General features: G+C 40.9%; 2 protein-coding genes across 2 annotated transcripts; one reads left to right on the top strand and one right to left on the bottom strand.

Moving 5' to 3' along the window:
* The first annotated feature begins 47 nt into the window (after positions 1-47).
* Positions 48-2,536, top strand: chchd5 (coiled-coil-helix-coiled-coil-helix domain containing 5). Its single transcript, XM_033644928.2, has 4 exons — positions 48-198; positions 466-606; positions 683-834; positions 1,105-2,536. Coding segments are annotated over exons 1-4 (318 nt in total). The 5' UTR covers positions 48-196; the 3' UTR covers positions 1,128-2,536.
* Positions 2,537-2,943: 407 nt separating this feature from the next.
* Positions 2,944-23,891, bottom strand: lmx1al (LIM homeobox transcription factor 1, alpha-like). The gene is made up of 9 exons (XM_033644908.2): positions 23,280-23,891; positions 21,294-21,382; positions 20,183-20,372; positions 8,445-8,677; positions 7,309-7,472; positions 7,058-7,135; positions 6,844-6,964; positions 6,578-6,733; positions 2,944-4,600 (listed from the first exon to the last, which is right to left on the bottom strand). Exons 1-9 carry the CDS (start codon positions 23,321-23,323, stop codon positions 4,443-4,445), a joined length of 1,233 nt encoding a protein of 410 aa, XP_033500799.2. The 5' UTR covers positions 23,324-23,891; the 3' UTR covers positions 2,944-4,442.
* Between the last annotated feature and the right edge of the window lie 53 nt (positions 23,892-23,944).

The following is a 23,944-nucleotide window of genomic DNA, read 5'->3' as shown; positions in this document are numbered from 1 at the left end:
CAAACTGTAAGATTGACACAAACCTAAACCAATGACGTTAAACGACAACTTCAAACCGTCGTATTTTCATCCAATCAGATAGTGAAAGGTGTGTACGGTGTAGTTACCGCACAAACATGGCTCCATATGCTGAAGTACTGGTGCTATAACCTTGATTCATCAGCTTCTTCGTTAGACACAAGCCTAAAAGAGCAACATGTAAGAAATTTGAATATGTCTCATATAATATCACATTTACTTTGTTGTCTTGTCAAGTTAGGTAGGTGCGGACTGTAGAGAAGAAGATAGAAACTGTAGGCTAAATGAAGACATTTGCTACTTGTGAATCACGCTGCATCCTCCTCAAAACTACTGTATTCTATTAACTATATTACTTATACTCGATCAAGCACGTTTATCAGGTGGATGGCTCATTGGACTGGTGTGTAACTACTGTCTGATTTACCTACATCTGTCACCTTCCAGGCAGGCTGCTATGGACATCACGGCAAAGTATTGCCACAAAGAAATGGAGGCTTATGGATCATGTGTGGCCTCCAACCCATCAACATGGCAGCAAACGTGTCATGAACTGAAGATGAAGGTTGCACAGTGCACATCATCACAGTAAGACAACATACATTCACTTTGCCTCAACATCCTTACACCCACATTTATATCTAACCCCTAATTTTCTTGATAGTCCAGTGATCCAGAAGATAAGACAGGGCTGTTCCTCAGAGTTTATGGAGTTTGAACGCTGTCTGAGAGAAAACCAGAACAATCCTACCTCCTGCTCTCCACACGTAGCTCGCTTTCTGGGCTGTGCAGAGACAGTGGACCTCAGTGGAGTGGGTAAGTCCTTGCTGGAATTGGCCATGTACAAGTCAAGGTCACATATAAACAGTTATGAATAGAAGTGATTAAAACATAACAGACAGGAATATGCAGATTATTATGCCTTCTCACTTGTCTCTTGTGCATGCTGGTTATTAGACTTGCAGTATAACAAGACAACAAGATACGTGTTTTCATGTCTGCAACATAAGACTAATGCTGCACCATCTTTGAGATGTATTAATGAAATAACTAACATGCTAATAAATTTCTTTTCCCCATCCACAGATGCGGTACCTCAGCCATCGTAGCACTCATCTTCCATCACCTTCAGCTTACTCCTGTCTCCACAGCAGCACAAATGGACTGATTTCACATGTATCCCAGCCACTTTACTCTGTGTATAGTGACTGACAGGATATCTGTTTATGTCTGTATGACTTAAAGCTGGGCTAGGCAGTCTTATTTTGGTGTCACTGAGCAAAAATCCTGTAATGAATTTGGAGCATATTGTAATTCAGGTGGACTGAGAGAAAACTAGACCTCTGCATCCCCTCTTGGCTCTGTGCATGCACATCCCTTCAGTGAAAGCCTGATTCAAAGAGTCCTGCAGAGGAAGTTTCTTTTCCAGCATTGGCAACAATACTGCAAAGCAACCCAAAAAAACAAAGACAGAGTTATCAAAGAGAGTCTGCCAGTAAACAAAATAAACACGTGTCATATCGGCGAAGTGTTTTCAGAGATTGAGAGAAAATGTTGCTAATAGTTTAGCTTTCTGTTAACAGGGGCCAAAGGCTCACAACTGTGGGTTCGCAATCATGTGTATGTTGCTAATATTAGTATGCTAAAGCCTCCAATCACCGTGTGCCCTCTGCATCACTCCTTGTTGCTACAGACCACCTCACCTGTAGGAGAGCTGGCAGCAGCTCTGGATACGGACCCTCAGTCAGCGGCCACAGCAACTTGAAACCTACCAGTGCAAACCCCAGCTTCAGGGGGCCAGACAACCATGACCCCCTGCTGGATCAGCAAACTTTCTGTGGCTTCCATTACACAGGTTGGACCCAGTGCTGCCGCTGGCCACCAGCCCGCTGTGACAGCCGGCACTTGGAAGTTTGCACTGGCTGAAATTCTGCTGCTACAGCTGCTGACTGAAGGTCTGTCTCCCAAGCTTCTGCCATCTGTCCTTGTGAAGCAGTCCACAGCTGCGGTGAGTGAGGCGGAGGCACTGTGAGGAAGCTAGCTAGCTAATTCTTGTCTCATTTGTGGGTAGAGTTGGGCAAAAAGGGGCTGAGCAAATGCATTGCACAATCTACAATGAAATATGATGAAAAAAAATTCACTGTATTGAAAACATTGATACTGTATAAGGAGTGTGAATATGCCTGTGGCTGTCTGGTGGGAGGGGTTTATGACAGAGAGGGAGGAGCTGTAGGAGGAGGGTCTATTTTAAAATACTGCAAAGTTTTTTTGCCTTTTCCAGATTTGCCTGCCCGGGCCTTTATCTGACTATCTGTCTTTCTTAAACAAAAATACACATGAATGCAATGGCACTGTGAATTAGACAGTTTGTGTAGAATATTTAATGACTGCATCATTTTACGTCTCGTACTCTTCATGTGAAAATAACATTTATACTTGCCTGTATGCAGGAAGTCTGTTTTTTACAGATTTTTATTTAACCATCTCATTAAAATTGACATCAGACTTGTATTACTCATCCGGTGAATTCATCCTCTGTTGTTTTCTGTTACTGATGTCAGCCCCTCCTCCCTCTTGCCCTCCTCAGGTCTGAGTCAGAGTCAAATATTAAACTGGAATGTATCGCTCCCACACTAACTCTCCTGGCTACTCAGTGACTGAGAAATAGGGAGTCTGGGAAGAAAGGAGAAGGAGGAGACTGTCCATTTCTAATCAGCGGGACTACTGAGAAAGACAGAGGGAGGATGTTGAGTTATGAGGCCTGTGACCACTAAGCAGAACAGACCTTTTCTGGTTCACTTATTAAAGTTTTGAAGGGTGAAACGGAGGGGGAAAGATTCCTTTGTTTTCATATCTTTGGTTTACACCAGACGAGTGATCAGCGCATCATCATTTATCATATTTAGGACAATAAGGCAAGTGCACTTTAAAGATGAAACCGCAGATTGTATTGAAGTTATGGCAACATTACATTCAAAGCACATCACCTGGCAGTCACTGAACAAAAAAAGTAAGATAGGAACTCGCCTAATACCGCACAAATAAGTTACATTCACAAAAATATCACTGTAAAAATACCATGAGTCCGTGATCAGAGTCGAACATAATGTCGTGAAAGAATGTCACAAGCTGTAGCCGATCACTGGCACCTAAATGAAACACCCTAATCCTATTTTATTCTGCACCACATAGTGAGTCTGATCCTGATGCATTCTGCACTTGCTATCCAACATCAGTTTGGAGGCTAGTTCTTTAGACCTACTTTGTGACACATAAATATCATGCTACAGTTTAAATATTTGCTGATTATCACAGAGGAAGGTACAAAATATCTACCTAACAACATCCAATTTGAGATGTTTGAGAAAGAAATTACAGAAATCGACTACAACTACTAATTTGAACACAGTCATACTCACATTTACATTTGAGAGCACGTCGTCAGGTGCTCAGTATCCTAAATTTTGGGTAATATCTATTAGTTGTCATTAACTGCACTGCTTCTTAGTGATTACATTATAAAAGAGAAGGGAAAGCTAAAGAAATAACTGCTGATACAACCCTGTTTCCGCATAAGGCTCCTCAAATGACCCTGTAGTGTTGTCTAATGCTAAAAAAAATGTGATTTTTTTGGTCCATATTATACCTGTCATGCATTACCAAAAACTAAAAATGTAGTTTGACATTTTACACAGAGTTTCCTCCTCTTTGTAATCTACGTCCTTGAAGTCACTGGGCAAGTTAAACTGTAATCCTATCCTGCACAATATCCTGAGTTATAGCTCAGGTTACATAAACATACACACTAACCTGAGAGCAAAATTGTACTCCAATCCATATACAGTATTGTATACGCTGCAGTCTGTCACACACAATAACTAATCACTAGTCCTGTTAAAAAAAAAAGTTATGCCATATACTAATTTAGACCCTTAGCTGCTCGTAAGGCCTGCTAAGACTCCTAAATACATGTAACTTGATTGATGAATTCACTTTCAACAACCAATTATCGTCTGTAAATCATGATATACATATTAATATGTTTAATAAGTGTCTTGTGTTCATCGTTTTTTTATGTTGGAAAGTGCCATGAAACATATTTCATTGAACATTACATAAATACAACAGGAGAAATTGAGGTCTTTTTTTACATATCTTGGACATTTACAGTGTCTGTATTTCCAGCATGTGATTCGTATCAAGGAAAGATGGTGGAAACGTGACGCTAATCTGCTGCAAAGAGATATTATGACTCTGCCTGACTTGTGATGATTTTGGCCTGTGTTGAAAGCTCAGAAGTGTGTTTGGGTGTGGGCTGTTTCATGGAGAGTGGTCCCACAGGCATGTTGATGGACAGACTCCATTAGCTGCATCTCTGAGGTGAAAGGTGGGACAGGAGTGGGAAGGGTGAGAGTTTATGAGGGTCAGGAGGTGAAGTAGGAGTTCTGCATGGAGTAGAGGCGGTCAATGGGGTTCCCCACTCGTCCTGGCAGGAGACTGCCGTCCCCTGTTGCCAAGAGGCAGTCTCCAAGGTGACCGAGGCTTCCATCGCTGTCCAGGTCATGGAACACTGACTCTGAGTCTGCGGTGAAAAAACAGTGAGTGTGCACAGCTGAAGTGGAACAGTCTTTAATGAAAGGACGGAATATGAAAATAAGCATATTTGTTTTTACTCTAAAGCTAATGGACCTCAAAAACACATAGTGAGTCAGCCACTTTAACTTAAGCATCCTGTAAAATTCACCTAAAACACTGATGCAAGGCATAACCGAAAGTAAGTTGAACACTGCTCTTGTTCCATTTTTAGTACATGTACATGCATGGTATCAAAGTCCAAATTCAAAGTAGATAACAATATCACAGAAAATAAATATTTTACATGTTATTCTGAGGTTTTGTCCAGAAGCTTTAAAAAAGGAGGGTGAAATACTGTACTGAAAGTGTTAAAATGGGTGAAAAACTAATCAACACAGACAGGAATGTCTATGTAGGAGCTTACTGCACCTCTAGAAAACCTAAATTGAAAGACTTTTTCCCCCTTAAGACAACATAGGAGCCATTTGTTTATCATTTCTGTATATTTGTAACAGTCTAGACTTTTTCCTCTGGAGCTCCAAAGTGTCCTGTACTACAAGACCCATAAGCCATAGGGCCAATCGCTAGCTCTTTGATTGGCAAGACCCCTGGAAATGAGAGTGACACACGTTCCCTCAATACAGGCCCTCATGAGCTATCGAGGCCTTAGCAACAGCACTGGAAGCTCCATATTGGCTCAAGTGAGGTGTCAGTGAAAAGGCCAGGAGTTGCTAGGCCCTGTGGAATTATGCATAATATGTGGAGAAATATGGATGTTTGAAACAATGCATCAGCAATTCATCTATGGATGTAATAACAGGGTTCTCACACATTTTGACTGATGAATTTCCAAAAATGTTCCACAATATTTTACCCCATTTAAATAACTTTAAGTAGTTTAAAAAAGCCTGCACACTTCTCTGACAACAAGCCATTTGAAATAGGATGCATTTTCAAATGTGGAGAGATATGTAGGCTACACTTTGTTTCCCCACAGCTAAGTTTGGCTACTATTCTGCTCTGCACCAAAACATCTAAAGTTTTGGAGCAGGGCCTCCATCCAGTGCGGCTAGGGTCTGCCTCTTTCTTAAGACAATCATAATCAAACATGCACTAGTGCTTGCTAATAATACTTGCATGTTAGACATTCCCACCACCACCACCTAGCTCCATATGCCAATCTGTATCCTGTGATACTAGTGATGTTTAAACTGTCGCACAGTGCAGCACTAGATTTCAAATTAGCAATACAGGAACATATTTCAAGTTAGGTTAGACATGTTTTAGGATTATTATGGGCATATTTTAAACAATAGTTGAACCAATGTGCAATCAAAACTTTTCCTAAACATTCCCGTAATTCCAAACTATTTCCAGGCCTAGAAAACAGATATTCTAACTAATTTCTTGACCATATGAACCATGTCATAATGTGTTTGGACTAAATATTTCACTGGATTTAGATTGTCTGGACCACTGGCAGCTGGTGACAACTGTGTAAGCTGTGTTTCTGTCTGGATAAAATTGATCAGTGGATTAAAATGATGCTTCATAGGTGAGTAATGGCTGGTTATTTTTTTGTTTTTTTGTCTGACAGAAGCATTTATTGAAGCTGCTGTTGAGGTGAAATGGACTGCATTAATCAAATAAAACATTTAAACAACATAAATACAGCAGCTATTTACATATCATAATCATCAAGTAAAACTTCAGGAGGGCCCACAGACAGGCCGGTGAGTTCTAACAGGTTAGGTTAATCTCAGCCTCTTTTTTTTTACATCCTCACATCTTCTTAAAACTGGAAACCAGTAAAAACATATACCTTTCAGCTAATGTAACATAATGCTGCTCCTTTCTGTCCCCATCTGGCCACCCCTATGAAAAATCCCTAGGTGTGTCACTGCTGTCGTGAAGGTGAGGGAAATAATGTCAACATTTTCATTTTGGTTTCTCTAAAATTTGCAGCTCTGACCTCCTGTCTTACCATAGGAGTGGAGCTGCTCACTGTTCAGCTGTGGCGGTGTAAGCCCATGTCGAAAAGGCTCTCCGCCGTAGATGTTGGGGTCTAGAGCGAGTAGCTGCTGACGTGGCAGAGAGGGATATCCCAGGATCCCATCCATGCCATGGGTACTAGAGCCATCTGTGTAGAGATGAGAATCCCTTTAGTCATCCCATATCATAGTTTACTCTTCCATTCCTCTAATCTTTGTTTATTCTTCTTGATCCTGCGTTGGCACTTGGAGCACTTACCCTCACTGTCATCATTGCTCTGGCGGCCCCCTCTACTTGGTCCTCTCCTGGTCCCCCCCAGCTGCTCTTGTTCCTGCTGCTGCTGCTGCTGTTGCTGTTGTCGGCGAGCTATCTTTTTCATCTGAAGCACAAAAACACACACTGTCTGTATAAATTTTCTCCGTGTGTTAATCTGTAAGACATATTATGTTCTCAGAAATGTATAAAGTCTAACCTTGGCTCTTTGGTTTTGGAACCACACCTGCACAACACGCACTGTCAGCCCAGTCTCAGCAGCCAGTGTCTCTCTCACCTACAAATTAGAGTTTTCAATTGTTTTTAAATTACAATTTTACATCATTAAACACAGCTTCAGATTAATTGCTATCCAGACTGACAAAGATGCCCATTAACAATAAAGTTTTCATCGCAAGGGAGTATTCTCAGGCGCACATGTCCATTGATAAAAACAGCTGGTCCACCCACCTTGCGACAAGGCTTAGCCGACACTTCAAAGGAGGCCTTGAAAGCACGGCGTTGCTGTGTGGTCAAGATGGTGCGCGGCCGCTTTGAGCGCTTGTGCTCCTTGCCTTCATCGCCACCTTTCCCTCCACCAGAACCTCCTCCACCTTCCTCATCCTCACTTTTCACTGAGCAAGGTAAGCAGACAAGAAAACAGTCAGAAGAGCCCGTAGGAGAATTTTCATACTTCCTTCAATGAAAAATACATTTTTAATGCTAAAGTGACTGCAAACAAAAGCCTGAGTGTTTCTTAAACCGGTCCCTAATTCTGTAGATAGTGAGCCCCTGCAGAATAAAACTGGTTCTACAGTGTGCAGTGCCAAATTGCACTGTAGTGCTGAAGGCTCCACTTCATGTACTGTAAGAAAAATTCCCAGACTGCATTGCAAATTCCAGTGAGCACTTTTGAAGACTATTCTCGCTGATCAAAAGTCAATACACTTTTGCTGCTACACTTTTCAAACAGAAATAAAATCTTCTGAAAATGAAGGGTAAGATAGCAAACTATTTTCAGATGGAGGTATTAATACTGCTTCATGTCTAAAACAGTTTGTACAAGTTTTTCAAGATCTGTTGTCATGACGATGTGCTGATGATCCAAGAAGTTGTGTGCACATTACTAGCATTGTATGTCAGTAATGTACATGAATATCTAGTTCACTCTATATGTATCTACTACTTGAACAAGGGAACAGTTTAAGACCCTTAAAGGGACAGTTCACCCCAAAATCAGAAATACATATTTTCCCAGTAGTGCTTTTTAAATCTAAATTGTTTTGGTGTGAGTTGCTGAGTGTTGGAGATATCGGTGGTAGAGATGTCTGTCTGTCTCTATGGCTGATACTCCAACACTCAGCAACTCACACCAAAACAATCTAATTGATAAACAGTGCTACAGGTGAGAGGAAAAATACGTATTCTTGATTTGGGGGTGAACTGTCCCTTTAAACCCCTATTTGTCCTTTAGGAGCTGCCCACTGCAGAGGTCCAATGTGACTGAGATTACTAAAAAAATATGCTGTGTGCATGCCTGTAAAGGTAAGAGAAATTTGATTTAAATCTGGTTCAAGCAAAGCAGCCCTGCAACGAACCAACATTACCCGATTCAGTCGGTGTGGGGCTAATAGCAGCCAGCATTTCCCTCTCCTTCTCATAGTCCATGCGGCAGAGCAGCTGGCCTTCTTTCAGCACAAACTCATCACCTCTTTGCAGCCGGCGTTCACACTCACAGCAGGTGAAGCAGCCGAGGTGGTACACCTGGCCCAGCACGCGCATTATCAGCTCCGAACGTCCAATCACCTGCAGGCAGGCGCTGCACTTCCTTACAAACAGCCTGAAGGTGCACAGAAAGACACACACAGGAAGGATACTTACATAAACTGTAAAACATGGCATTATGGGAGTCAAGGAGTGCAGAAAAAGAAAGGTGAGGTAATTAAACATGGAGGCACGGAGAATGAGCTCTAACACATTTACCCTCAGCTCAAAAGGGAGATTAGCATAGTCTCTTAATTAAAGGTCGTATAAACATTACCCAATTCACAGAGCAACAAGGTAAACATCTGCTCGGAGGAATAACAGTAGTCTGCATTTTTAAGATTGTCCTTTCTCCCTAAATACAGCAGGTGGCAGTAGTAAGCTTGTGATAAGAGCTGCCTGTTGAGAGTATTTTCCTTTTAAATCCTTAAACGTGGAGATCTGTTTGACGGGGTAAACTCCAGTCTATCCATATCCCACCCACAATCTTAAAGTACTTATTTACCCTATGAATAAAGCTTAATACAGAGTCTTTCTCAGGTCCATTGCTTTTTCCCCATGACCACTTTCCTCCCTTTGTCCCTCCATCTCTCCTCCTGTGAGATATTATAACCCTGCAATTTCTCTCCTGCCTCACCGTCTCTCCACATCCCTATCTCCATTCACAGGGCCTAAGTCTCTGCCATTAAATTCCTCTCAAATCCCTGCTCTCGCACTTGGTTTCCTCCCCCCTCCCTCCCCAGTATTTTCTGCCAGCATTCCCAGTTCTCCCTCACGCCCTCCCAGCCTGCCTCCCCAGTTCACTGAAACTAATAAAGACAGGATTAATTAGATTGTTGTTTAAACAGTGCGATGGCCAGACAGACGCTGTAAACTCATAACCAGGGATTGGGGATAGCATGGGGTTAATCTCTCTCCTCTCACTTATGCACACTAAAACACACTTACACACACAAACATAGGCACTCACACACATACACACATGCATGCGCACACACGCACAGGCATGCACACAGACATTTGCACGCACCCACTGAGTATCAGTATACCTAGTCTGACATTGACTAGTTACACACGTTCACCATACCATCAACCATCATTATGCTGCCAGTGCAACCTGTAACCAGCAAATATTATGCTCGATCACCAGAATATGTCTTCAACAGGAAGAGTTACCAAGTACTCAGACTGTAGGTGTAGGAAAGAGAAAGGTCAGCTGATGCAGAAATAGCACCAAGCACAAAACCTGGACAAGAGGGAAGGGAGGATGAGCGGGGAGGGAACAGGGGGGGGGAGGAAGGGACGAAGGCAGAAGTGTTGACGCTCCCTGACTGAGTGATAGGAAGGTGTTGCTGCCCAAATCTGGAGTGTAAAGAAGGAGCCAGGTCTGCACATTAGAGCTCCTAATCTGTGATTCTGTCCCAAACGCAGCTGCCACGGCTAATCTTTCTCAATCCATCTGCCAAACACTCCCCAAATTCCCCAAATGACAGTGTCGCTAACTTAACATCATAACGCAAACACGAGTGTCCCAGCCCTGCACAGCTCGACTGTGACAGGACCTTGTGTTTAACTAAAGGTTGCTATTTCCTTCCAGAAACAGTGCGTCACATTTTAAAGAGATGCTTCTTCTGTGAAATATCTGCAGCAACCTGGTTAATCCTAATATCTGGCGTCTAACACATTATTCCACAAAGGAGAGCAACCACCTCCCTCACTCCCCGTCCAAACACACACTCCAACACCTTAAATGCTTCCTTTCACTGTGAACTAAACACAACAGAGCAGAATTGTCACAGGATTGCTTGACATAAGACTGATGATGTTGGTGGTTAAGTCCCACACTCCCTAATCGGGGTGTACACAGCACGGCAGGAATTTACTCAACATGGCAAATGAAGGCAACTTGGGGCAACTGCCACAGAGGGGGGTCTGTAAGTAGATCAGTCTAATCCCTCTAATAGAAGTATCATTCACACTGGCCCTGACCAGGGTGTAGCTTCCAGTGAATCACTATGGACCTGATATTTAAAGAGCAGACACATGAATTAGGTATATCTAGGCTCCTCACCACATTTTATACACAATCAGTTTTCATGCTTTGGGTGGAATTATATCTAGGTGTGTCTGAATAGGTTTTTTATTTGCACATTGTCCATAAAAAAACCTTCTTTTTATTTTATTAAAATAGATCATCTCTTTTGCTTTTACAGTTTCTGCTATATCTTTTTCTTCACACAAGGTCCAAGGTTCACAAGGTTCATCAATATTATATCTATTCTTTGGACAAAGATACAATGTTGTAATGTCGGATTTTATTCGTAGCATTTATAGTATGGTTTTGTTGTGTGGTTAAATGTTATTATGTATTTTTGTATTAATGTGTATTTAGCAAACATCCTCAAATGCAAGACAAATGTCAGATATTTTTTCTGATAATAAAGTGAAATCAAATCAAATCATAAATTTGCTGATATCACAAACTGCCATATGATTTTGAGTCGATTCAATAGGGCCTGAGACAAATCAGTAAAATCCTGATTGTCTTTTTCTTGGCTGATTATCAGTCTAAAAATGATTCATGGGGTTAGTGGATAATGCTTAAAATAAAGAAGCTCTTCAGCATGAAAAATAATGAAAAATTATGTTTGCTCCATTGACCTGTTTTAGTCAATTAACAGCTTATTTTAAGAACTGGTCAAAATCCAAAACATTTTTGACATTTTTAAGTGGAATGAAATTAAAATAAATAGGTTGGAATATCTTACATAAAATAGTTTGACCACTAAATATCAACACAACTTTTGGATAGATATTAAGTTATTCAAGGTCTAACCCCCTAACCCTAACCTAACCCTAGGTACATCATGTTGGTTGTACTAAACTAATTGAGTTTGATATATAATAAAAGACTTGAAGGACTGACTCAATAATGCCAGAGTTGGAACTACTTAAAAAGATGCATGCAAATTGTTAGGTTCATTTGTTTGAGTTGAACCAGTGGATTGTTTTTTAGAGTGTACCATTGTCTGCCTGGCGCTAGGCCGCTAGCACTGATTGAATGTTTAGAAAGGAGGTGCACTTAACCAGACATTGCGACTCAGATATGCATGGAAATTTAAAAATAAAGGCATATCTTAAACATGACGACATGAATCGATGTTTTCACTTTGCATCAATGATACTAGATTACTGATCGTTTAATCAGTATATTGATCCGGATTAATGTATCATTACACCACCAACAAAAAAGAGTTTCAGACAATCCAGTTTTCCAATGTCCCCTATAAATTACACATGTATGTTACTGAACTGCTTTCTTAATTTTGTTGTGGCGACATAATTGCTGCCTGGATTATGTTCAGAGACAGTGTTCAGGTGATGACGCACTACATTCATGTACTGCGTTAGCTTTGGAAGGGGGTGGCTGGAGGATGGTTGGTGTACAAAGTGCAGGACCTTGACATCATAACTTGAGGATTGCGTTCAAAATCTTACGCAAGGTTTAGGCAACAAATGCACTTTGATTATGGTTAGGGAGATATTGTCATTTTGGTAAATGTTAATAAAAATTAATAATGCTGTAGTAACCACAAACAAATACTGTATTGCAAGATTGCCTGTTTTAGCAAAAAACAACTGAATTACATTGTCAGTGATGTTGCTGATATGTTCATTATCAACATTTGACAACTTGCCAGGTATATTAATTAACAACTCCTAATTATGCTAATAGAAAACACAATTTGCTAAGCATTACATTTCCCTCCAAATTTATTTGCTGTTTCAAATTAGTTGTATATAAACATAATTTCCAGGAGACAGGGTTGTGAGTTTTGGTTAAGGGACCACAATAAAAACCAGATTTTTAAAGTTTGAATATTATTAATATTGCAGGACTATCTTTGCTCGCATCAGGAATCAGTGGAAAAAAATAAATATTTGCACAACACTGACTATAATATAGTGAGGGTTTTATTTTCTTGCATTTCAATTTCCACTATCAAAAAAGTGGAAATGAAAGTTAGAATTTAAACAGCTGAGGTGTAGAGTTAAGACCAGCTGTGAACAAATCTATCAGAAAAGATATTTGGAGGAGGACTTTGCTTTGGATTTAGAGGGGCTTTCCTTTAATGAAGAGATGTGTGTAATATTCATGATATGCACAGAATTACAAAGAAGAGAAGTGTAAGTGCAGACAGAACACTGTCTGCTTATGAGCTTGCGATGTACAAAAACCTCAGGAACTTTGGCTGCAGGCACCTTTATGTTCAGTGCCACGGATTTCTGAGGGGTTAGGGGGGCACAACTAATTACAAGCTCACTGATTATGAGATCAAACGCAGAGAGGCAGAAAAAGGTGATGTACTGTGAGTATTGGTTGGTTATAATCAGCCCTTTCCTTCTCGCTTTATTGTAGATCCTAGGCATACAAACAGAATAACAGAATCTTCATCATCTCCCTAAGCTGTGTCATGTGGCATTGTTTTGCCTTTGAGCTCTGACAAGCACGACATTGTGTGGACCGCAGCACAATCATTCCATAAATATGTATGTGTCTTAGAGCGATTACAGTTGTTGTTCTTGCTTTCATAATTGATGAATATTTATACAGGTACCGGTTTGCTTATACTAACTCCAGGTTTGGAGTGCCTCATATTGCACTAGGTTTGGATCAGCTGTGTGTGTGCGAGCCCAGAAGAACCTAACTTTGACAGATTAGGGCTTCACTGGGAAGCTCACCAAAGATCTGTCGCTGTCACTCATTTTGATTCCTAACCTGTAGTTTAAGATGCATTTCTGTTTCTAAACAAGGTATTCATGTACTAGCTTGTGATTCCCGCAAACGTGATGCGCTCAGAATGACCATGTGTGTCACACAAATGGCTGTTTGCGCATTCCCCTGAAAACGAAGGTGCATTCAAGGATCCGTGAGATGGATGCAAAAAGAACAAATGATATGCAACAATCTTACTTTTAAGTTGTATTCTGTTTAGTATCCATTTCTTAGACATGTGTGTGAGGATGTGCGTGCGTGCGTGTGTGTGCGTGTGGATGTGTGTGTGCGCACTTACGGCGGATATTGCTCTGTGAAGCAAAATGGCTCAGAGCCAGGGTTCAGTAATCACATCATCTCCTTTTATTAAATCTCCCTGCACTGCTTCTGTGTTATTAAAATCTCCCAGCATTCCCCACGATACTCGCTACCCCTGCCGCCGCTCACTCACACTCACATTCACTCACTCACAAAAATACACACATATATAAATATATATATACTACAGTACAGTCACACACTTGCACATGCACACACACACACACACACACACACACACACACACACACACACACACGTGGGCATCCATACGGTCACATGCACACGTAAACACAAATATGCACAGTTTGTGTAAACACAGATAAGGTGCCTGGGTACAAACATCAATAAAACACTGACAGATGCTGTCATTTGTGGACCGTATCCATCCATGCATGGATAAAGTAACATCATAAGCAGTCCTCTTGCTCAACAAACGCTCTCCACACTGTGTAAAAGCTCTGTAATAGTTGTGGCAATGAGGGGCCTGCAGTGCAGTGTATGGAATACATCTTTAGAGGCATCTGGGCACAAACTCTCTGCCAATCTCACAGTTATACAGTTACATGTCATGACTCTCACTGTAAATCGTTCACAGTGGTAATAAGACCAGCTCTACATGAGAGCACCACTGACGCCTGTAATATTCAACACCTAATGTAATGTACCTGTGTGAAGTAACAACAAAAAACCTGCATGACGTGCATGGTCTGCATGATATGTGTCTCTGGGTGTGTGTGTGCCATCTACACCTGATGCTACCAAGAATGAACGCTATGTGTGAGGATGTGTATTTGTGCGCGCGAGTGAGTGGGCGTGTGTGTGTGTGTGTGTTAGTTTAGATAAAACAGTTAATCCCCAGGCCACCAGAACGCAATATCCTGTCTGCCCGTTTCTCATTTCCTGTCTGTCTCTGGCGGAGTGGGAAGCAGCGGGGAGGGGGGCGGCGGGGGACAGCGGGACCCGTTGCCCCAGAAACAGGAGATGCAGCCGGTCGATTTGAGAAAAAGTCTACACCGATCTCCCTATCTCTCCCTCTCTGGTGCGACCCCCTATTCTCTCTCTCTTTTCTCCTCTCCCTCTCTGCTTTTATTATCTCAGATTTAATAAAGCCAAGGCGAGCAGCTTGTTCTGCCATGAAACATTTATTAGCTGTCTGTTATAAAATTGTTGTGGGGGAGGAAAGATGATGGGGTCTCATCTCACATTATGCAAAAACAGTGGCAATATCACCCCCCCTCCTCACGCGCGTACACATGCACCCAGACAAAAATCGGCGGCCGCGTCCCTTCCCAAAAATCCCAGCCACCTCGTCTTTGCCTCCTTTATCCCATTCCGAGCCATTTCCCCATCATCGAGATTTCTCCCTGATGTTCTTTAATTTATACCATAAAATCTGACGGTTCCTCAACAACATCAAAACACAAAAACTCCCCCATCCTCACTTTCTGTTCCTCTGGCACATCTCCAACCGTCATCTGTTGAGCTGCAGGTTTAGCCTGTGTAAGGCTCCTGGATAAGGGAGAAGTGTTTGAACGTTTCAGAACCACATGCATGTATTATGTGTAGCCTCTCACTGGGATTTATATATACAGTACAGTCCTGTCAGTCAGTGCAGCCGTGATTCACCTAAACCAACGTGGAACCACAAACTTTACTTTCACTTGCAGGAAAAAAAACAAATATTTTCTCACTTTCCTCTAATGATTTCCCGCAGTGCAGATTTTGTTTTCCCTTGCCCCTGGTTTTGAGAATTTCTACCTCCACCCTAATACAACCATGATATTTAAACATAATTGCATGTACTTTTAAATGTTACTTCAATGCTGTAAGCACCACAAACAAATTTTCATTCACTTCCTGTCTAATTTTGGAGGCAAATGTTTCAAATTCTGAACAAGAAAATCCAAACCTATCAGCGTGGTTTGATACCACTACAATAAGTTGTTGAACAGACCTTTTAAAACAACGATGATTCCCATATTTAGACTTATTATATTAAAGTAAATCATAGATATAGCAATGACGTATCAACCAGACTTGAGGTGCTATAGCTGATGGGCATAAATGCTTGTTGTCCCTCTGACGTATCATTGCATAATTCTCCCTAATAGTATTTCCCTGCAGCCCGGTGTCAGGCCTGTCATCGAAGGACAGCCACAGAATGCTGGGTAATTAGCACTGTACCCAATCAGCCTCCCCGCCGCCTCCTCCCGTCCCCCGTCCCGAGACACAAAGAGGCACTGAGGGAGGGGAGGCGATTAAGAGAAAACAAGGGATAAACGGGGAGATAAACTGTTTGGTGTCATCGCTGCCATCAATCTCAACGAGAAGGAAATGAGGTTTGGAATAGAGAAATATTATTACAAAGCAGACAGTGATGAACGAGGCAACGGATAGAGAGACAGGGAGAGAAACAGTGGCTGGGGGTGGAGGTGGAGTGGTACGAAGGGGGAGAAGATGCAGTTTTCTATCTTTGGATTTAGAGCAGCGAGATTCAGAAGTTCACTCACACGAATGCGCCGTAACTTGAGAGGATACTCCGTCAGGCTGTCAGTGTTGGACTCTCATACAGCTACCTGGTCAGCAGAGGGAAATTCCATAACTGTGGCGGTGGGGTCTCCCTCTCTCTGCCTGCAAAGGCAGGGTTTGTAGACCTAGATGTAGTCCCAGTGGCCTCCACCCCACAGAGTGAGGTATTAAACCCAAGGTTTAAGTGAATATCCACCCTGGTGACCTGTTTTTCACAGGGCTGAAGCTGCCTTTATGGGGCTTACAAGGGAGCTTGCGGGCTCCGCACAGCCAGACTACCCTCCATTCTGTCTGGACTCAGCACTATTGACCAGGGAACACTGGCCTTATACTGCTCCGTTTGGCAAGGAACCATAATGTCGAGCTGGTGTGTAGAAGACAATGACTGTGTGTATAGGATGCTGAGGATGGTTTTCATACATGTCAATCATTGTCAGGATATTTAATCACTCTGTAACTTTTATTTAAAATAAATATGCTCTTAAACTGAATTAATATACAATTAGAGACCACATTTCTACCACAGCTCATTTAGATCTTGAGAAATATGTTCCTGTTTCTGATGTCGTCAGTGTTTTCCATCCAAATCTTTATTATTCTGCCCATCTTGCCGGTAAAAAAGATGCATTGCACCAGTTCATATTAAAAAAACATCCTGATGGGAATTTAAAGTGTGGAGGGAAGCCTTTCCACAAAATTATTCTAAAGCTGCGTGCTGAACATCTGGTCCATAACAGGATGGAGTTCCAGAGAATTTCTTGAGGTTTTCAAAACAAAAATAAACCCACAAGAAAAATCCACAAGATGCACTTGAGTTTATTGTGTCTAAATCCCCTCATTTCCATAACAGATTGAGACCAGGGAATCTCAAAACTGAAGGCATACCTCCTGTTTTATTGCATCGATAATGAGCGGCAGTGGGGTGAGAGCTTGTTCATTACGAGAAGTTTCAGGCACTGAACTTGAATGTGACTCATGACTGAACCCATATTCTTAGTAGTTTTATATAGCTACACCTGAATATTTGGATTAGGATTATGTCTAGTGTTATGCTGAGGCCTGACACTGAGCATCGCAGTGATCACTTTAGAATAATTTTCGAGCAAAATATCCTTCAAAAACATTAAACATGCAAATGTTGAATAAACTTTTGCCTGGAAGGCAGTTTAGCCCAGATGAATCAGGACGGGGGATGGGTCATGTTTCAAAATTAGATTTGTCTTCTCATTTGAATTGATAGGCATCTACATGCATTTATTTTTCCCCCCCTTACCAGAATAGATTCATTATGAGAAAAATCAGATATCGCCCCCAAAACACATCTTGTATTTACATCCATTTGACCATTTTCTTTTATGGAAACAAGAGGAACACTGCTGCACAGGGTGACTTTTAGCTTATGCCGATGCAGTCAGTGCCTGTCAGTGTGTGTGTGCAGGGTGATGTAATCAAAGCAGAGGATAAATTAAAAAAAATATTTGGACAAGGCAGAGATACTGCATGAGGGTGAGATGGAAAGTAGCCAAGTACGAGCAAGAAAGTTGCCCATGCATGTGTAAATTTCACTCACATATTCCTCAAAAGTACCTGACAATGAGTGTGTGAAGACGTCAGGCGGTTGCTTCTGTCAGCCAGCTGGAACTAAAATGGAGCCAAGCTACAAGCAAGGGTTAAAAGAAAAGACGCTTAATAATTGTACGAATTCGCCTAAAATTTTTATGCACGTTCCAAATTCTTGGACATCTATTATATCTGTTACAATGCACACACCTGCTCTGGATGGGGGGGTTCAGGGGGGACTAGTGTAAGGCGCTGATGGACAGACTGCAGGGAAAACAAGGAGACATTGTTGCTGATCCGCTGAAGGTCACAGGCAACTGTGTGCCAAGTCTGGCACCGACTCACACACAACAAGGCAGCCATCCATATGCAATGTATAGGGGACTAAATCAACACCATAGTGAATGAGCTGCTGACTATTAATTTGGATCCACAATTACAGTCATTACATGCGGGGAGCAAATACGCTTTTTCATTCCATCACTGAAAATGAACCTAGTGCTTTCGTTTATGATAAGCTATTGCCTCCATGTCTCCCACTCATTTTTCCAGATAAACGTCACACAATGGGACTTTCATCAACCAGTTCCTCTCTCTCTCTCTCTCTCTCTCTCTCTCTCTCTCTCTCTCTCTGTCTCTCTCCTTCACCGTCTCGCACTCTCTCCTCCAGATGTCAGGTACAGTGGGAGAGTCTGTGCTGCTGGATGCCGTCTGACACTTTTCAAAACAATGATAACAAGCTGCAGGCTCGTCCTTCAACTGTCTACCCCTGGAGCTCCCATCGCAGGCACACCCACTGACCGCGGCACACACTAAACAACCACAACAAAAAGCACACACACACATGGTACAGTATGGCCTTAAACGTTAAATCATCTAACAAATAACAGGTCATTTTACAATTTGCAAAACAAGTGTTAACTGTGTTTTACGTTGCAGTATGTCCAGACAGCACACTGCATCACTGTGGAGCATGAAGGCGACTCATGACATAAATACTATCCAAATCCATATTTATAATAACTCTACAAGCACACAAACAGATCTGCTACAGTCAGCTACAAATAAATTACATTAAAAAATTACTATAATTCCTCGCAAGGGGAAAAGCGGCTGTTGTTGCTGTTGTTAAACGTGGTCCCCTATTACCTCAATTCACCGACAATTATCTATATTTTTTGGATTCTTCCTTCACTGCAGAGGCATGCCGGTAAAACTAAGTTTCCTACACGAATTCCATATAACATGGGGTGAGTAATTGATGGACAAATGATCACGTTGTGAGTGACGTCTCCCTTTAATTGTCCCTTAAATCCCCTTAAATGGCCTCACAGGTGGATGACACATTTTGACACAATGTCGGTCATATATTCTATTTATCAGTGTGTTGCATAATTAATTTTATACTTATACACTTATACACTTATACTAAGGCAGATTTTCACATTTCTAAAATCTGCATCGACTCAATTTTCAGCCTCACACACAGCTGTCTTGTTTTTTAAGATATTCTTGTGGGGTTGAAATGAATTTATAAAAAAACTCAAACACACAAAAAGTACATTTTGTTATATAGCTAGGGGTGTATTGTCATCTATTAAAATGTTCCCAAAGTTCCACTAAACATACCTCACTAGAACACTCATATTGCCAGGGCTACTTTCTAATTTCCAGCAAGACGTCTGTCTAACATGGGAAATGCGTTAATATTTTTTAGTGAAATTAATGTTTTTTTAATCAGACTTGTGCGACATTACAACTGGCTCATGTTAAAGGTGATTTATAACACTGCAAATACCTCATTGATACCTAAATTAATTTGCTCGGTAACTGTCCAGTGATGCTTACTTGTTTGATAAAAGTCTGCTGATGAATTTTTAACACATTTATGCCTTTTCTGGATAAGTAAACAAGTTTTTTGACAAGGTTATTCATTCGCTAATCTCCCAGCAAGCTGAAAACAAAAGTCACACTGCTTTTCCGACCCCTAACACCTTCTTCATCACCATTTTTTTAATTTTACAAAGTTTAACTGGACCGATTGCATTACTAGCACAAGCTAACCGCATTAGCATGTAGCCTTGTAAATGGTCAAAATTGCTAAAACTCTGCCAGCTATTTAAATAGAGAACTTATTTCTTTGCAGATAAAGAGTTTACAAGCCTGAAAATATCGATTTAGCTGGCAAACAATGATGCATCTTCAAAATCAAAGACCTCTGGAAAATAACCTTGCTTCAGCTCCATGATGATACCATGCATTTTTGATTAGTAGGAAGTTTTGCCATCAGAGTTTTCAGACTTCTTCCTCCACCGCTGCCCGTCTCTCCAACACAACCAAAGGAGCAACAGCAAACAGTGAACCCTACCTCAGTGTGTGCGTGTGTGCTCTTACTTCTCATAGTCGTGCTTGCAGTACAGCAGGCGGTCCCTGCAGTAACAGGTCCCGGTGAGCGCGCTCAAACACACGGCGCACTTGACGCAGGTCTCGTGCCAGGAGCGCTCGTTCACGCGCAGCAGGAAGCGGTCGGCGATGGGAGACTCGCAGCCGGCGCACACCTCTCCCCCTCCCCTGTACTCCGGACCTGGAGGGAGCATGTATCAGTGCGTGGACAGAGAGACAGAGGCAGGGCCGAATATTTAACATGGCTGGGGATATGAGTCCAAGTGTCCCCAATGTCAACCACATCACATGAGAGATGTTGACGCCCTCTAAAAGATGTAAAACAATGCAAAAGCATGAGCCTGGTATACGGATATTTTTTCTATAATACCACACCAATACACATATGTATTTTAGGCTACATAATTTGGCACAGAACAGCTGCTGCGCCCTCCAACACTATTACCAGAGCCGTCCACCCTGTGCCATATCCAATGGGCAAAACTTTATAGACACCCCGCTTTTTGATTACACAAACAAAACTCTCTGGATTAAAAAAATCCCTAGAGCACTAATTTAATTTATTCCCAAATAAACTTTTTTTTCTAACAGCTGTTTATTGCATCCTTAAAATCATGTTGTTGATTTTCATTCTTATTGGACCTGAAAAATAATCTATGTGACACTAGCTGCTGTAGTAACATTACGTTGTGTAGGCCTATATATAAAATTATAGTCAACGTAGGAAAAGCAACTTTTGTTTTTTGGCTCTTTTTTTTTACCACAGTGGTGTCCCTTTAATATTCACATCATATATCCACCCTAATCATGAATTCATAAAAGTATTCCTATTGATTTTATCATGCTGGATGCACACTCTCTCTTCCAATTTCGGCCTACACATGCACAGTATTCCTGTGGGAATTTATATTGTGCCCATACTCGAGTGAAGTTTATCATAATGATAGTCTATGTTGTGACATCTCTTCCTTGTGTTAAATAATATACAGCAATAATAATATTCACCAATTATATCCTGATAATACTGGTGATGATATTTACTGTTTCCCAGCGAGTTTATTTCATTTGGGCCTCATGCAACACATTGCCAGTCAACACTCACCAAAAGGCGTTGAGGATGGAGGCTGCTGCAGACAGGACTGCGGGCTCTCCTCTGTTTTCATCCCTTCTCTCCTTCCCTCAGTGTGATCGCTGCAGAAAGATAAAAAAAATGCACAATTTCTGTCTAAAATATCAGCAGAACCACTGCACTGAATTTATTTCAAAATAAGGGAAATTTTGAGACAAAATGCAGGCCGATGCACGCAGATTAAGCAAAGCAGCATCTTAGAAAATAAGGTATTTTTAAGGCGATATTTTTAAGTTACTATAATATAGATTTTAAAGGGACTTGAACACACACACACACACACACACACACACACACACACACACACACACGCACACAAATTAAATTGAGAAATTTGAATGATAAAAAAATAGAAAACTAAAAAGTGATATATCTGATAATTTAATTAAAATAAAAGAAATTACATGCAAGCATCAAAGTGTAGCTTTTTTGCAAGCTAAAATTTTGGTTACACTTCAGGCCCTTAAATATAATCATCTGATATTTTAAAAACGAATGTCAGCTTTTAGATATAACTCTGCACAATTAGCAGAAATCTAACAAAACATATAAAAATAGGGTACAGTTATGAAAATACCAAAAAAGTACATTCTTACATATATCTTACATTTCCTTTTAAATATTCCCAGAACATTTTTGTTCAGATTATTTTGAAAATATGCATGTTTTAAAATTGTCCCCTAAAAATCCAAATGTAATTATATAGTTTCAGGTTTTTATTATAATTAATACAACTGTTTTTATTAATGTGTCATAATGGAGTCTTGCAGAAGGAGCGTTAAAAGAGGCTGACGGGTTTTTGTATCCTGCAAAATTCTCTTTAAAAGTCAATTAATGCAGAGAAAAATAAGTTGGCTGAGGAAACATAGACAAAAAAAATCTTTGTAATATATCAGCAGGCACTTTAATATTGTTTGCTGTGGCCTTTAATATCAGACTGATATTTTTATCATAGACTCGCTATTAAAAGGTCTATCATAATATTTAAAGTCTATGTCTCAATTGGATATTAAATTATGTTTGGATTTTTTGTTGTTGTAATATTTTAAAAAATCCATTTTTAAATAATAAGATTAATTTTGGGCGGCTTAGCCTACCCTGTAAAATCCTAAACATAGAACAGGCTATTGAATTTCGGTTAACTGCTGCATTGGCACAGAAAATGAAGTAATGAAATAAAACAAATGAATTATGTAAATACGGCTAATCTGATTTGATGTTTTGCCTAATTGTGGCTTGAATACATTACTGACATATTTGTGTGTAATGCATGGATAATTACATGTTGAGACAAACAGCCTGGCACTCTGATAATGATCACCGGAATAAAAATGTTTGGAAAAAAGATTTGCTGCAGGTCATCTAGAGCCAGAATTAAAGGAAATATAATTGTGGTGTCAGATGAGGATCAATAAATTGCTGTATAAAGTTGGCGCACTGTGAAATTTGGCATCCAAAGGATAAGCTTTTCTCGGTTTGAAGGTTTTTGTGTTCTGGAATTAATGTTAAAACAAGCAGATAAAATATATTTGTTGTGATGGGTTAGTTTTAAAAGCTAATGAAATATCCAGGACTATCCTCGTGCTATGAAAAGTCAAAAGTTTGGTTGTTATGGTCCATCAGTTAGCTGTGATTACTCATAAAACAGTTGTAAACTAATGTGATAATGAAATATCATCCACGATAAGCATCAGAGCAATCTCCAACTGAAACACAACCTGTTATGAAATCGCTTCTCCTCTATTTGCTTGGATAAACAGCCCAAATCAAAAATCATGAATTATCACACAGCAGGTCACTGTGACTTTTTTTGTGCCTGAGCATTTAAAAAAACGCCAAATATATATATATGTTAGACTTATACGCACGTGCTGCTGCAGGAACAAGAGACACATATCAGCTCAAGCGACAACATTATTTGGAAACTGACAACCTGTTCCTTGAGTTACGGAGTCCTACCTTGAGGTGAAACACACTCCTCCTGAAATCTCGGTTGGCAACATTAAAAACCTGGAGAAACTTTCGGCTAGCAAACGAACACACGCGCTCACAGATTGTTCACCTGTATCTCACAGCCCGGCGCGCATGTTGCCTACGGTAAAAATCCAAATACCATGATGACCCGAAACTATTGTCTATTGTCTCTCTCCGTTTTCTCCGCCAGCCGTGTGTGCGCTCCGACTTGTTTTGTGCGTAAAAAGGCGCAGAGGGAGGAGATGGACGGACAGGGGAGGGAGGGAGAAGGTGCGGAAGATGATGAGGGGAAGATGAGAGATGATGCAGCCTATTGATAACTCAGATGGGGATGATCCTTTGCGTTTGTGTTCAAGGTTAGACGGTGACTTTAAAGGGCGCAGTTGAAATGTGGAGAGACTCGCGGTGAGGCGTTTATCTCCCTCCACATGGGGAACGGCGATCTGTTATGACGCTTATACTTGACTACTTGCTCAAAACCGCCTCATTCTGGTGAAATATCATCAAAGGGACAAAGGCAAATGAGAGCAGTTACAGTCAACCATATCTCCATGTAGCCACCACAACATTTTGCTTCACTTTCTATGCCATTAGACTCTAAACTGAAACAGCTCCATGGATGAAAATGCTGCTGTGCGAGTAGAAAAAGT

This window comes from Epinephelus lanceolatus, chromosome 18 (genome assembly GCF_041903045.1).
Source record: "Epinephelus lanceolatus isolate andai-2023 chromosome 18, ASM4190304v1, whole genome shotgun sequence".
NCBI lineage: Eukaryota > Metazoa > Chordata > Actinopteri > Perciformes > Serranidae > Epinephelus > Epinephelus lanceolatus.
The sequence above is the reverse complement of the archived record's forward strand: the minus strand, read 5'-3'. Positions and strand labels throughout refer to the sequence as shown.